This window comes from Garra rufa, chromosome 11 (genome assembly GCF_049309525.1).
Source record: "Garra rufa chromosome 11, GarRuf1.0, whole genome shotgun sequence".
Taxonomy (NCBI): Eukaryota; Metazoa; Chordata; class Actinopteri; order Cypriniformes; family Cyprinidae; genus Garra; species Garra rufa.
The window spans coordinates 11,502,193-11,516,678 of NC_133371.1; the positions used below are offsets into that span (position 1 = coordinate 11,502,193).

Here is a 14,486-nt window from a genome sequence, read left to right on the forward strand (position 1 = left end):
AGTTCTTTTCAGTCTTTCCCTCACTGTAGGAGTGCAATTTACATAACTCTCAGTGTTATATTGTAGTGTGAGGAGGATTGGAGTGCTTCCTAGAAATATGGGCCACTCGGCTCGCTCAGCTGTGAGATGTTGACCCGGTTTGGAGTGTGAGGTGATGACCCTGTTTTGGAGTGTTACAGAACACTGACCCATTTCTGACCCAGTGCAGGTGAGAGGATTACTGTCTAGGCCGGCCAGGAACACCTGTCTCGTTCCCCATAGGCCTTAATCCAGGAAAGGCCTCCTCAGCAACAAATTCAGACAATTTGTGTTGGCTTCATTTAGTGAGAGTGTGACATGCACAGCATGATGGCTTTCCATAGTGATGCTGAGCACATGTGTGGAGTCACTGACACTGTGTGAGATCAGGAGCTGTGCCAGTGTGTTTTTTACTGCAGTGTCATGAGAGAGACATAAATAGGTAATCTGACAGACTGCTGACTCTTACTATCACTAACACTAGTTGGAACACACTCTTGAACTACTGGCACACTCACATACTAAAACAAAAAAACATATATATTATAAAATAGAATCATATACAATACAGTTTAAAAGTCTGCAATTTATGTAATTATATATATCAGGGGCATTTCCTCTGAGGAGGCAAGGGAGGCAGCGTATCCACAAAATATTGGATGAGAAAAATTTTAGTAGAAAATTAAAATGAATAAAAATTAAAAAAAGCGACACCTGCAGCTAAAGTTACAGTGGGAGTACACGTTTCTCTCGCCTTCCCTGAGGCCATTGAGTTCTAACAGATCCCCTAAAGTGTGCGCTGGGTTTGGTGGGGGGTAATTAAGAATGAATGAATGATTCGAGAATAAAGTCGAAATGTTTTGAGAACAAAGTCAAAAATTTTTGAGAAGAAAGTCGAAATGTTTTGAGAATAAAGTCAAAATTATGAGAATAAAGTTGAAATTACGAGAATAAAGAAATGTTTCGAGAATAAAGTTTAAATGTTTCAAGAATAAAGTCAAAATGTTTTGAGAATAAAGTCGAAATTCCGAAAAAAAGGTCGAAATGTTATGAGAATAAAGTTGAAATTCCGAGAATAAAGTTTAAAGGTGCCATAGAATGCATTGAAACAATATTTTAAATTGTTCTCTGATATCTACATAGAAGGTATATGGCATAGAAAAGAGCAAAAATTCTCCAGAAACGGTTTTACAGGTCCATTTACAACCCTAGGATTTGTCCCTAGAATGAAATTCTCTGTTATTGCCTTATTTGGAGGCTTTGTGAATATTACTGGCTGTCTCACAGAGCTGCTCACTCTCACACAGCTGTAAGGAAACACATGGAGGAAATATATATTTAAAGGAACCGTATGTAGGATTGTGGCCAAAACTGGTGCTGCAGTCACTTTCAAAATACTGTAGAACGGTGTATCCCCTCCCTCTCCCCCCTGACTCGAGGTTGCCAGCTAAGCTGCAGGATCCAGCAGGAACGTAGGCTGCTACAAGGAGCTTCCAATGGCAAGTGACGAGTCCTACACAGTAATTTTTTTCTTCTGTTAATTATGTTTATGCTTCACGAGAGATGTTTTGCGAAGTAATTATGTATCGCAAAAATGTACTACTGGCGATTAGCGAAATACTTCGTAAAGATGTACTGTGATACCACATTTCAGTCGGAACATAGATTGTTTTCATACCCTGCTAGTGGTGCGATATAAAGCTTTTTATGAACGCATTTAGCACGGGCGACTGTGGAAAATCCACTGTGTACGGAAGCAAAATTAGCCAAACATAGATGAATCTTACCTGTCCAGGATAAAATTAGCAACGTTGCCGTCTGTCTTCAAATTCTTCTCTGTTTTCAGCCGTCTCCATCTTTCAAAGGCATCTCCTATACAAATCCTTGTTTTATTTCGGTCTTTGTCACGACGTATTTCGGATTCATAACGAGGCTTTTAGGTTTCGTAACGTTATACATGTTTTATCCGACACTTCGTAGCTACAGCTGGAACAGAGCTGGCAACCCGGAGGACGAAACTCTACTGACTTCGTGATTGGTAGATAGCTGGAGGGTGGAGCCTCAGACCAAAACACAAAATGACAACAATAACATCAGTTGTGGGCTGCAACTCTCACTTTTAAATGACAATATCCTGGCCGGACCACTGTTGTCAGTGATATAAGTGAAATGAACATGATTTCCTAATGTCTAGTGACATGTCAGGGCCATTTTATGATTAACTGAAATAAATTTCTTACATGCAGTTCCTTTAATTTAATTACAGCCGCTTTATTTATTTAACTCTAACGCTTTTAATATGCGGTTTGTTGAATCTGCCGTTTTGAATCCACCGACATTTTACTCTCTCTACTGTGATCGCATGTGCTCTGTGTAACATTATACTGCAGTGAAGTAGTATAATGTAAGAAGGACTTACCACACAAGTTTTGATGCTTTAGTGATGCTCAGGATCTGTAAATCATTCGCCATCAACAGTGCAGTCATCTCTCCTTACTCTGTTTATGTGGTAATTGAAATCTTATGTACTACAATGTAATAGGCTAGCGCTAGCATTAAGCTAACCATGTCCCTTCAGTAGCTCGCCTTATTTTACTGATGTACTGACGTTACTGATGATTGGGCGATGCAAAGGTTGGTGGCGTAACTATTAACGATCGGGACTGTTGCATAATAGTCGGTGTTATGTTGGAATTGACCTATTTTTCGGTGGTCTTTTGCAAACACCAGAATTATATAAGAAGGAGGAAACGATGGCATTTGAGTCTCATGGTATGTCATGTCCATGTACTGAACTGTTATTATTCAACTATGCCAAGGTAAACACAGTTTTCCATTCTATGGCACCTTTTAAATTACGATAATAAAGAAATGTTTCAAGAATAATGTTGAAATTCCGAGAATAAAGTTGAAATGTTTTGAGAACAAAGTCAAAATGTTGAAAAATTTGAAATTACGAGAATAAAGTCAAAATGTTTAGAGAATAAAGTTTAAATTACGAGAATAAAGTCGAAATGTTTATAGAAGAATGTAAAAATTTGGAGAATAAAGTAGAAATTACGAGAATAAAGTCTAAATTATTCGAGAATAAAGTCGAAATTCAGAGAAAAAAAATTCTAAATGTTTTTAAAGTAAGGTCGAAATTACGAGAATAAAGTCGAAATGTTATGAGAATGAATTCGAAATTACGAAAATAAAGTCAAAATGTTTTGAGAAGAAAGTCGAAATAAGCAAATAAAGTCAAAATGTTTTAAGAATAAAGTCAAAATTCCCGAGAATAAAGTCGAAATTACGATAATAAAAGTCTAAAAGTTTCAATAATAAGGTCAAAATTCTGAGAATAAAGTCAGAATTTTAAGAATAAAGTCGAAATTCCAAGTCGTAATGTTTCGAGAATAGGGTCGAAATTACAAGAATAAAGTCTAAATGTTTTGAGAATAAAGTCAAAATTACGAGAATTAAATCGTAGCAATTAAAGTTGTAGTGCTCGGATTCTGACCACCGGGAGAAGTTGCCAGGCCACCGGAATTTATTTGACTATATGTGGGATTATTAGCAGAAATCATACCATGTGTTATACACGCAGGGACAGTATGCTTGGAAATAATATTTCATGTCTTCGATTGCATTCGTTATGCCTATTTGTAGTGCACCAACCACCCAATAATAGCAATAAGCCTTGTGCTTTTGGTACTTTTAATATAAAGTCTCAGCTTTCAAAATCTGTTAGTTTTTTCAGCAAAATATTATAACTTTAATCTCGTAATTGCTACAAATTAATTCACAGAATTTTGACTTTGTTCTCAAAACATTTGGACTTTGTTCTCAAAACATTTTGACTTTATTCTTGAAACACTTTGACTTTATTCTTGTAATTTTGACTTTATTTTTGAAACATTTCAACTTTATTCTTATAATTTTGACTTTGTTTAAATATTACGACTTTATTTTTATTTTTTTATCTTTTTATTCACTCATCCACCACACCAACACAACACCAGTGGTGAATGAATAGTATCCTATTCTAAAACAACCCGTAGAAGTAATTGCAGTGTGTAAACCAATGACTGTGTCACTACTTAGTGATGTAAGTGGAAACTTAACTGAATCCAAGAACTTTGACCTAAAACTTCACCATAAACATTCAGCAGCCAATTCCAATCTGGCGTTGCTGTGTTTATTTGTGTGTGTGTGTGTGTGTGTGTGTGTGTGTGTGTGTGTGTGTGTGTGTGTGTGTGTGTGTGTGAGTGAGTCATTTGCACTCATGCCAGTCCAGTTCAGGCGGTGTTTAACCTCAACACACTCTAGTACTATCAACAAAGGAGGATCAGAGAGGAAGTTGACAGGGAAAACTAAAATCATCCACTACATTGTTGGCTGGTAACACGAGCCACAATGGAGTGAAAGCTGATATTCCGCTGGTCGCTGCAATCCACCGAAGTACATTAGGAGCGAAGTGAACCCGTTAATCGGCTTGGCTGTGTGATGTGGGTGGATTGGCCTATAAAAGGACTTATGAGCTGGATTCATATAAACACTAGGCACATTAGGACCACGCAGAGATAAGCTGGTTACAAACCCTCTCAAACAAAGCACGTGAGACAAAGAGAGACGGTCTAAGAATGACAACAATGGGATTTCAATTATATCGGCCACATTAAAATCAAATTAAATGCAAGACACTATGATTGATGGGAATGTGTGCAAATATATTTCCAAACAACATAGAAGATATCAAAAACGTACACATAAAAATATGTAACAAACATCTGAGACGTCTTAAAATGTACAATAGCAGTTCACGACTGCATTTCCCCCGCAAATACAGTGCATTTTGTGTTACGTGACGCAGGGGTTTCTAACAGACGAAAGACAGAAAAAAAGATTTTACAGTATCAAATAGTAGCGTGGTGAAATTCTCAGACATATGACAAAAATATATATTTTTATATAGTATACATGAAATTGCCTTCATTGATATGGATATATAAATATGAAATCTGAGTAAACAACTTTTGTATTTAAAAAAAGCACTTCTAGTTTATGTAATTTCGCGGATATTTATGACAGGCATTCTAGCTTATCTGCCCTGCGTCCAACCAATGAAAGTACATTAACATATAATTTTTCGGTAACACATAAAGCCTTTATATATTATGCATTATGTATTGTAATGCACCACATTTATAATAGTTATAATACTTAGCTATTCATTGAACACACCTTTAGAAAATATAATGCATGACAAACCTTCAAATATTATAATGCGTTTTAACTTTGGTTACAATTACATACGAAAAAATGCAATGCATTACAACATACATTACAAATACCTGCACTATACATAAAGGCTTTAAGTAAAGTGTTACCAGTTTTTCTTTTGAGTACAACAGTATTGAGTTTTGTGTGTGTGTGTCGAGTGTAAAGCTTCAGTATTAGACTTTTGGATACACACACAAGTATTGTAAATAAAGTCATAAAATAAACAATTTACAGCAATGTGGTGGAAAAGGGACAAAAAAATAATTACTAAGTCTCTAAATGCAGTCCTCAATCAAGCAGGGATGCAGTGGTTGGGTCTTCGGGACATGATGAAGCCCCTGAGACACACGCACCTGTATGAGCCCTCCGTGTTCACACACCGAGCGTTAACGCAGTCGAGTGTGTCTTCATCGTCACACTCATCCACATCTACAGAAGTCAAGCAAACACATCTTTAGTCACTTTCCCTAGTGGTGTGGCTGATTGAGAATATAACAGCATGTTGGTTGGTTAAGAAAGGGCAACGCTATCTCACGGCCAATTCGTACATACAGTATCTCACAAAAGTGAGTACACCCCTCAAATTTCAGCAAACATTTTAGTATATCTTCTCAAGGGACTATACTGTAGAAGTGAAACCTGGAAATATTTTAAAGTAGTCAATGTGCAGCTTGGATAGCAGTATAGATTTACTGTCCTCTGAAAATAGCTCAACATACAGCCATTATTGTCAAAATAGCTGGCAACAAAAGTGAGTACACCCTAAGTAATAACAGCAGTATGTTGTTTAACCATGCACATGTCCTATTCATCATGTTTATGTTTTTGTCTGCTTCACAGGACCATACAAAGATGTGTATCTTGTATTCGAGCAGTTAAAATTAGGTGCTTTAAGTACAATTCTCTCATACTGACCACTGGATGTTCAACATGGCATCTCATGGCAAAGAACTCTCTGAGGATTTGAGAATTAGAATTGTTGCTCTCCACAAAGATGGCCAAGGCTATTAGAGGTTCAGTAACACCCTGAAACCGAGTTACACTACAGTGGTCAGGGTCATACAGAGGTTTTCCCAGATGGGTTCCATTTGGAACAAGGCTTGCAAAGGTCGATCAACGAAGTTGAGCACTCGTTCTGTGCATCAGGTGCAGAACCTGGCTTAAAAAACAGATGCATGAATGCTGCCTGCATTGCTTTAAAGGTTGCAGAAGTAGAAGGTTAGCTTGTCAGTGCTCAGACCATACACCACACACTACAACAAGTCGGTTTGCATAGGCGTCATCCCAGAAAGAAGCTGCTTCACAAGAAAGCCCACAAACAGTTTGCTGAAGACAACCTGTCCAAGAGCATGAATTACTGGAACCATGTCCTGTGGTCTGATGAGACTATAAGATAAATTTTGGCTCAGATGGTGTTCAGCATGTGTCTTGTCTACAGTCAAGCATGGTGGTGGTGGTAGCATCATGGTCTGGGGCCGCATGAGTGCTGCTGGTTTTGGGAAGCTGCAGTTCATTGAGGAAAACATGGATTCCATTTTTTACTGTACATTCTAAAGCAGAATATGATGCTTTCCCTCCAGAAACTAGGCTGAACAGCAGTTTTCCATTCATAACGATCCCAAAACACACCACCAAGATGACAACTGCCTTGCTGAGGAAGCTGAAGGTGATGGGGTGGCCAAGTATGTCTCTAGACCTGAACCCTGTTAAGTGCCTATGGGGCATCCTCAAGCGTAAAGTGGAGAAGCACCACGTGTCTAACATCCAGCAGCTCTGTGAGGAGTGTAAGAGGATCCCAGCAACAACCTGTGCAGCTCTGGTCAATTCCATGAGCAGGATGATTAAGGCAGTGCCAGATAACAATGGTGCTAACACAGTATATATACACTTTGGACAAGTTCACTTAGGGTGTACTCACTTTTTTTGCCAGCTAGTTTGACAATAATGGCTGTATGTTGAGTAATTTTCAGGGGACAATAAATCTATACTGCTATACAAGCTGCACATTGACTACTCTAAACTATATCTAAGTTTCATTTCTATAGTATTGTCCCTTGAGAAGATATACTAAAATAGTTGCTGAAATGTGACGGATGGATTTACTTTTGTTACATAACTGTATTTTACAAGGTGGCTGATTCGTATTACCTCACTTGTACGATTTTGTGCAATGTCTGTGACGGTTGAGTTTAGGAGCGGGTTTAGGTGTGGTACTTTGTACGAATTCTTACAGATTTTTCACAAATCGTATAAATTCATACAAGTGAGTTTGTACAAATTTGTATAAATTAGCCACCTTGTCAAAAATTTACAAATTACTGTGAGATTAGGTTGGAAAGAGAGGAAAAATCTGCAAATAAAGACAGAGGTTTACCTATGCAGGTCATAGTAGTGATGTCAAGGTGATAGCCATCGTAACAGTCGCATGTGTAACCTTCCTCTACCCGGATACAGCGACCATTTTCACAGCCGTGAACAATGCCACACTCTTCTGAACTCAGACTTCCGTATGATTCATATCTCCCTAAAACACAAACAAGAATCTCAGCTTGTTCTGTGATCATACAAGTGCAGAATTTTTTTTTTTTGCAGTGTTCAGTATTATAATCAATCATGCGCATTTCTGTTGAGCTTATGAATGCGATGGCCAATCAAAAGTGCCGGGATTTTGTTCAGTGGACGGGACTGGTTTAGTATGTTTTTGCATTATTCTAATCACAAATTTTAGACTCACGCTCATAAACTCGTCGTGGTCCCTCCCGTCTGTCGGGAAATATTGGGAATGGGGGCGGGGCTCTCCATGACTCGTCCTCTTCCCCCCCCTCGCTGTACGGGGAATTTTCCGGAAGTGGGGCCAAACTGAGCGGAAGCCCGTCAGGACGGGACGGCAGGGGCCGAGTATCGAACGTCCGCTCGCCACGAGGATCCGGAATACCGAAGGGAGGGCCGGGCGCGGTTTCATAATCGTCCTCCTCATAGTAACGACTTCCACTGGAAATTAGTTGATTACAATTACACACAATCTGGTTTTTAGTAGTATATTATTTGAATGACCAACTTACCCGGTTGCTGGCTGCCTGTAGGGGGTGTCTGGGAGTCCATATGAGGTGGGCGGTCTGCTTCTTAGTCCAGACCGCCGTCCACCTGCTCCCACAGGACTGTAGTCACCATAATCAGTCGGTATGTAATCTGGGCGTCCCGGCAGGGGTTCGGAGTACTCTTGGGGGCCGTACGGTGGGCGGTATCCTCCTCTTCCGGGCAGAGGCCCTGGGCCGAAGCGCTCGTAGTAACCAGGAGAGAAAGGAGGAGGACCCAACTCATTACACAGAGCCTCAAAGGCCTCTAATCAGGGGTCAAACACACATATGACGGAGTTAAAGAGTGAAACTGAATATTTGTATCAGGGTCAAGACATTCAGAACATTTACATTTAGAAAAGATGTTTACATATAGCCCACAAAAGAAAATAATAATTGAATTTATAAAAATGACCCTGTTCAAAAATTACTGTGTTGTTACCTGAATGATCCACATCTGTGTTTTTTTTTGTTTGTTTTGTTTTTGTTTGGTGATAGTTGTTCATCAGTCCCTTGTTTGCCCTGAACAGTTAAACTGCCCACTATTCTTCAAAAAAATCATTCAGGTCCCAATAATTCTTTGGTTTTCCAGCATTTTTGTGTATTTGAACCCTTTCCAACAATGATTGGATGATTTTGAGATCCATCTTTTCACACTGAGGACAACTGAGGGACTCATATGCAACTATTACAGAAGGTTCAAACACTCACTGATGCTCCAGAAGGAAAAACGATGCATTAGGAGAAAAAAAAGTTAAATTTACCCTGAAATTTTACCCCTGGCTCTAAATGCATCGTTTTTCCTTGTGAAGCATCAGTGAGTGTTTGAACCTTCTGTAATAGTTGCATATGAGTCCCTCAGTTGTCCTCAGTGTGAAAAGTTGGATCTCAAGATCATACAGTCATTGTTGGAAAGGGTTTAAAATACACAGAAATGATGAAAACCCAAGTGTCTGTGGGACCTGACAGATTTTTCTGAAAAACAGCAGGCAGTTTAACTGTTCAGGACAAACAAGGGACTTATGAAAAAATAGTAAACAAAAAAAACACAGCTTTGGATCATTCAGGTAACAACACAGTAATCAAGTGTATTTAAACTTTTGAATGGGGTCATTTTTATAAATTCAACTATATGTAAACATATTTTACGTGAAATATCTTATTCAGGTCAATATTAAATAAAAAATAAGCATTTTGTATGATCCCTCTTATTTTGGTAAAATAATTTACATTTTGCAGATTCTGCAAAGTGTATGTAAACTTTTGACCTCGACTGTACTTTTTACAAAACTGCATAATACAAAAATGAATAAGACAGAAATTTGCTACAATTGTACAGTAACACCATTTTGAAATACATTCTGAATTCTAAAAAACAAATACTATCAAAGCTATCTGAAATAACTGAACACCTACAGTGTTATTCATTCAATTTCATTACTTTCTAGGAAAAATTGGGTACTGTAATGCAAACTATGTATTATAAGCAGTAGAGGGTGTCAATCTCGAAACCAAACATTGTATAATGCTGCCTGTTGTTAGTGTTTCTTAGGTTGGAGTTTTATGAGTAACAAAGTGTGTTTGTTGGATGAAAGCCTTTGCTGGAGTTGATTTAAAACATTTATGAAATGTTTTGGTAGCTTTAGTGCATTTGTAATGTGAAAGTAACTGCTCTGCCAAGCTGAAAGTTGGTTAGGAGAAACCAAAAAATGTCTTGCGTATTGAGAAATGTGTCCTAGCGATTTAGACTTTAGGTCATTCTGAAAAATTCTTCACTTATTAAATAGCTGCAAATTTCAAATGTGATTTCAAAAATTGTTGAACTTAATTTAAAAGGCACTGTCAATCTAGTTCTAAACAGCACACAGTCTTTGTGTGTGTGTTGTGGTTGTACTTGTACTTGTTTTGATTATACTTTTGAGCACCAAATGTTCTCTCACTTGTATTGTGAAATACTGACAACCCACTAGAGGACATTTTACTTGTCCTCACTAGTCAAAAAAAGGCTTATAAAACAGCCAAAATATGTTTTTATTTAAATCTACCATTCTGCAAACATTTCTGTGATGGGTAAGTTAAGAGGTAGGTTTGGGGTTAGCTAGATACAGTGGTGTGAAAAAGTGTTGGCCCCCTTCCTGATTTTTTTATTTTTTTGCATGTTTGTCACACTTTAATGTTTCAGATCATCAAACAAATTAAAATTGTAATCAAAGATAACACAAGTAAACACAACATGCAGTTTTTGAATGAAGGGAAAACAAAATCCAAACCCACATGGCCCTGTGTGAAAAAGTGTTTGCCCCCTAAACTTAATAACTGGTTAGGCAGCTTAGCAGCAACAACTGCAATCAAGCTTTTGCTTTAACTTGCAATGAGTCTGTTACAGCGCTGTGCAGGAATTTTGGCCCACTCATCTTGGCAGAATTGTTGTGATTCAGCCACATTGGAGGGTTTTCGAGCATAAACCGCCTTTTTAAGGTCATGCCACAGCATCTCAATAGGATTCAGGTCAGGACTTTGACTAGGCCACTCCAAAGTCTTCATTTTGTTTTTCTTCAGCCATTCAGAGGTGGATTTGCTGGTGTGTTTTGGATCATTGTCCTGCTGCAGAATCCAAGTACACTTCAGCTTGAGGTCACAAACAGATGGCCGGACATTATCCTTTTAGGATTTTTTGGTAGACAGCAGAATTCATGGTTCCATTTATCACAGCAAGTCTTCCAGGTCCAGAAGCAGCCAAACAGCCCCAGGCCATCACACTACCACCACCATATTTTACTGGTGGTATGATGTTCTTTTTTCTGAAATGCTGTGTTACTTTTACGCCAGATGTAATGGGACACACACCTTCCAAAAAGTTCAACTTTTGTCTCATCAGTCCACAAAGTATTTTCCCAAAAGTCTTGGGGATCATCAAGATGTGTTCTGGCAAAACTGAGATGAGCCTTTATGTTCTTTTTGCTCAGCAGCGGTTTTTGTCTTGGAACTCTGCCATGCAGGCCATTTTTGCCGAGTCTCTTTCTTATGGTGGAGTCATGAACACTGACCTTAACTGAGGCAAGAGAGGCCTGCAGTTCTTTAGATGTTGTGGGGTCTTTTGTGACCTCTTGGATGAGTCATCGCTGCGCTCTTGGGGTAATTTTGGTTGGCCAGCCACTCCTGGGAAGGTTCACTACTGTTCCATGTTTTCGCCATTTGTGGATAATGGCTCTCACTGTGGTTTGCTGGAGTCCCAAAGCTTTAGAAATGGCTTTATAACCTTTTCCAGACTGATAGATCTCAATTACTTTCTTTCTCATTTGTTCCTGAATTTCTTTGAATCTCAACATGATGTGTAGCTTTTGAGGAAATTTTGGTCTACTTCACTTTGTTAGGCAGGTCCTATTTAAGTGATTTCTTGATTGCGAACAGGTGTGGCAGTAATCAGGCCTGAGTGTGGCTATAGAAACTGAACTCAGGGGGCAAACACTTTTTCACACAGGGCCATGTGGGTTTGGATTTTTTTTTACCTTCATAAAAAAAAAAACTTCATTTAAAAACTGCATGTTGTGTTTACTTGTGTTATCTTTGATTAATATTTAAATTTGTTTGATGATTTGAAACATTAAAGTGTGACAAACATGCAAAAAAATAAAAAAATCAAGAAGGGGGCCAACACTTTTTCACACCACTGTATATAATTTACTCAAATCAAATGTGTGTGTAAGTGTGTTGTGTGTATGAGTATACCTTCATCTCTGCGAGGGCAGAGGGCACACTGCAGACCCCAGGCCTCACCATACAAACAGCAGCACTCAGTGAAGGTCAGCTGACGTCCTAACAAAGGACTCTGACATACTAGACTAGCTGTGACGTGACTCCAACAGAAATTTAAGTTCTCATCTGAGAAAAAACATGGAAAGACAGAGCAAATAAGCATTAGAAAGGTCCTGAAATTGCTGTTTTACACATCTGGCAACAATTATTTGCCATTTCTTTGCATTCTTAAAGAAACAGTTCACTGAAAAATGTAAATGATTTCATCATTTACTCACCCTCACGTCATTCCAAACACATAAGAGTTTCATTCATCTTCAAAACACAAATTAAGATGGTTTATTCTTGCATGTCACTGTATATATGTGATGAGCTCTTTGTATGTGTTGTTAAATATGTGAATAAAAGCCTAAATTAAATCTGTTCATCATATTAAACAGCTTGATTCATATGGATTACTTTTAGTGGGTCTTTATAAAAATTTTTTTTAGACTTTCAAAGTATCTTTATTAGCATTTCGAAGATAAACAATATTCTTATGTGTTTGCAATGACATGAGGTACCTTTGAAGATTGAAAATCTTTACATAATTTAAATTAAAATATATAAATAAGAAAAAATATTTAAAAAAATATTTAACTATCTCTTAAAAAATATATAATTTATATAAAAATATATTTTAAAAATGTATAGTAGTAATGTAATATATGATTCCATTATCATAGAGACAAAAATATTTTAAAAATAATATTTAAAAATAAACCAACTCTTAAAAATTAAACACCATATAATTTATATAAAAATATATGACAAAAATGCATAGTAGTAAAATAAAAAATATATAATTCCATCATCATAGGGACAAAAATATTTTCAAAAATAAAAAAATGAAAACCTCTTTAAGATGAAACTCTTTAAAAAATAAGCTCTTAACATATAATTTCTAAATATATATAATGAAAAAATGTATTGTAGTAAAATCAAATATAATCCAATTATCATAGAGAGAAAAAAATATATAAAATAAATAAACAAACTATCGTTTAAAAATATAACTCTTACCATATAATTTATATTTAAAAAATATAATAAAAATGTATAGCAATAAAATAAAATTCCATCATCTTAGGGACAAAAATAAATGAAATAAATTATCTTTTAAAAATTAATAACTTACCATATAATTTATATTAAATATATATAAACACAATAAAATATAATTCTATCATCACAGGGACAAAATATTTTCAAAAATAAATAGATGAAAATATAATTTCATTAAAACAAGGACAAAAATTTAGTTTAACTGTCCATTTAAAAATAAACTCTTAACATATACTTTCTAAACATATATATATAATGAAAAAAAATGTAACTATCTTTTAAAAAATAAATTCTTACCATGTAATTTATATAAAAAATATATGGTAAAAATATGTGGTAGTAAAATAAAATATAATTCCATCATCATTGGGACAAAAATATTTTCCAAAATAAAATAAAAAATATATGTATACTATGCTGTAAAATATAATTCCATTATAGCACGGGTATATTTGTAGCAATAGCCAACAATACATTGTATTAGTCAAAATAATCGATAAAGTCGATATTAAGTAAAGATCATGTTCCATAAAGATATTTTGTAAATTTCCTACTGTAAATATATCAAAACGTAATTTTTGATTAGTAATATGCATTGCTAAGAACTTCATTTGGACAACTTTAAAAGACAATTTTCTCAATATTTAGATTTTTTTGCACCCTCAGATTCCAGATTTTCAAATAGGTCATAGCCTAACATTCTCCTATCCTAAAAACCATCAAAAGCTTAGGTCAAAGCTTATTTATTCAGCTTTTAGATTTAAAAAAAATGACCCTTATGACTAATTTTGTGGTCCAGGGTCACAAATGTTATCAAAACCAGTGTCAGAGAAGTCATTGTGGTCTGTGTGTATTTGTGCATCTCTTACCCTCAGTGAGTCCGCTTGCATTGACACAGTTGCGCTGCGTGTCGTCCAGCACTAGAGGGGGCTCACATGTACAGTAAAACGTTCCCAGTGTATTTACACACTGACCACCAGAACAGGTCTCTTCACTGTCACATTCATTATTATCTACAGGAAGACAGAGAGACACAAACATCACTGTCTGCTAATCTGACACTTAGCCCAGCCGCTACTGCTTTGAGTCTGAATGTTGTGAAGGCTGACCGATGCACTCCAGCAGATCCGTGTCGTAGTAGAATCCGCTGGGACAGTAACAGGCGTAGCCAGGAATGTTGTTGACACACACGCCACCTTTACACACCTCCGGATCAAACAGCTTACACTCATCCACATCTGTCCAGAGGCCAAACACACTCAGATTAGA

General features: G+C 36.8%; 1 protein-coding gene across 2 annotated transcripts in view; it reads right to left on the bottom strand.

Annotated features, from left to right (window-relative positions):
* Positions 1 to 4,706: 4,706 nt before the first annotated feature.
* The window catches only part of ltbp4 (latent transforming growth factor beta binding protein 4), a 92,692-nt gene continuing 82,912 nt past the window's right edge, over positions 4,707 to 14,486 (bottom strand). For both annotated transcript variants that reach the window (XM_073850870.1, XM_073850869.1), the window contains 7 exons: positions 14,327 to 14,455; positions 14,087 to 14,230; positions 12,087 to 12,239; positions 8,343 to 8,622; positions 8,015 to 8,271; positions 7,655 to 7,804; positions 4,707 to 5,709 (listed from right to left, as the gene is read on the bottom strand). In XM_073850870.1, the coding sequence (XP_073706971.1) occupies positions 5,573 to 5,709; positions 7,655 to 7,804; positions 8,015 to 8,271; positions 8,343 to 8,622; positions 12,087 to 12,239; positions 14,087 to 14,230; positions 14,327 to 14,455 (1,250 nt within the window). In that variant the 3' untranslated portion in view covers positions 4,707 to 5,572. The remainder of the gene's footprint in view (positions 5,710 to 7,654; positions 7,805 to 8,014; positions 8,272 to 8,342; positions 8,623 to 12,086; positions 12,240 to 14,086; positions 14,231 to 14,326; positions 14,456 to 14,486) is intronic.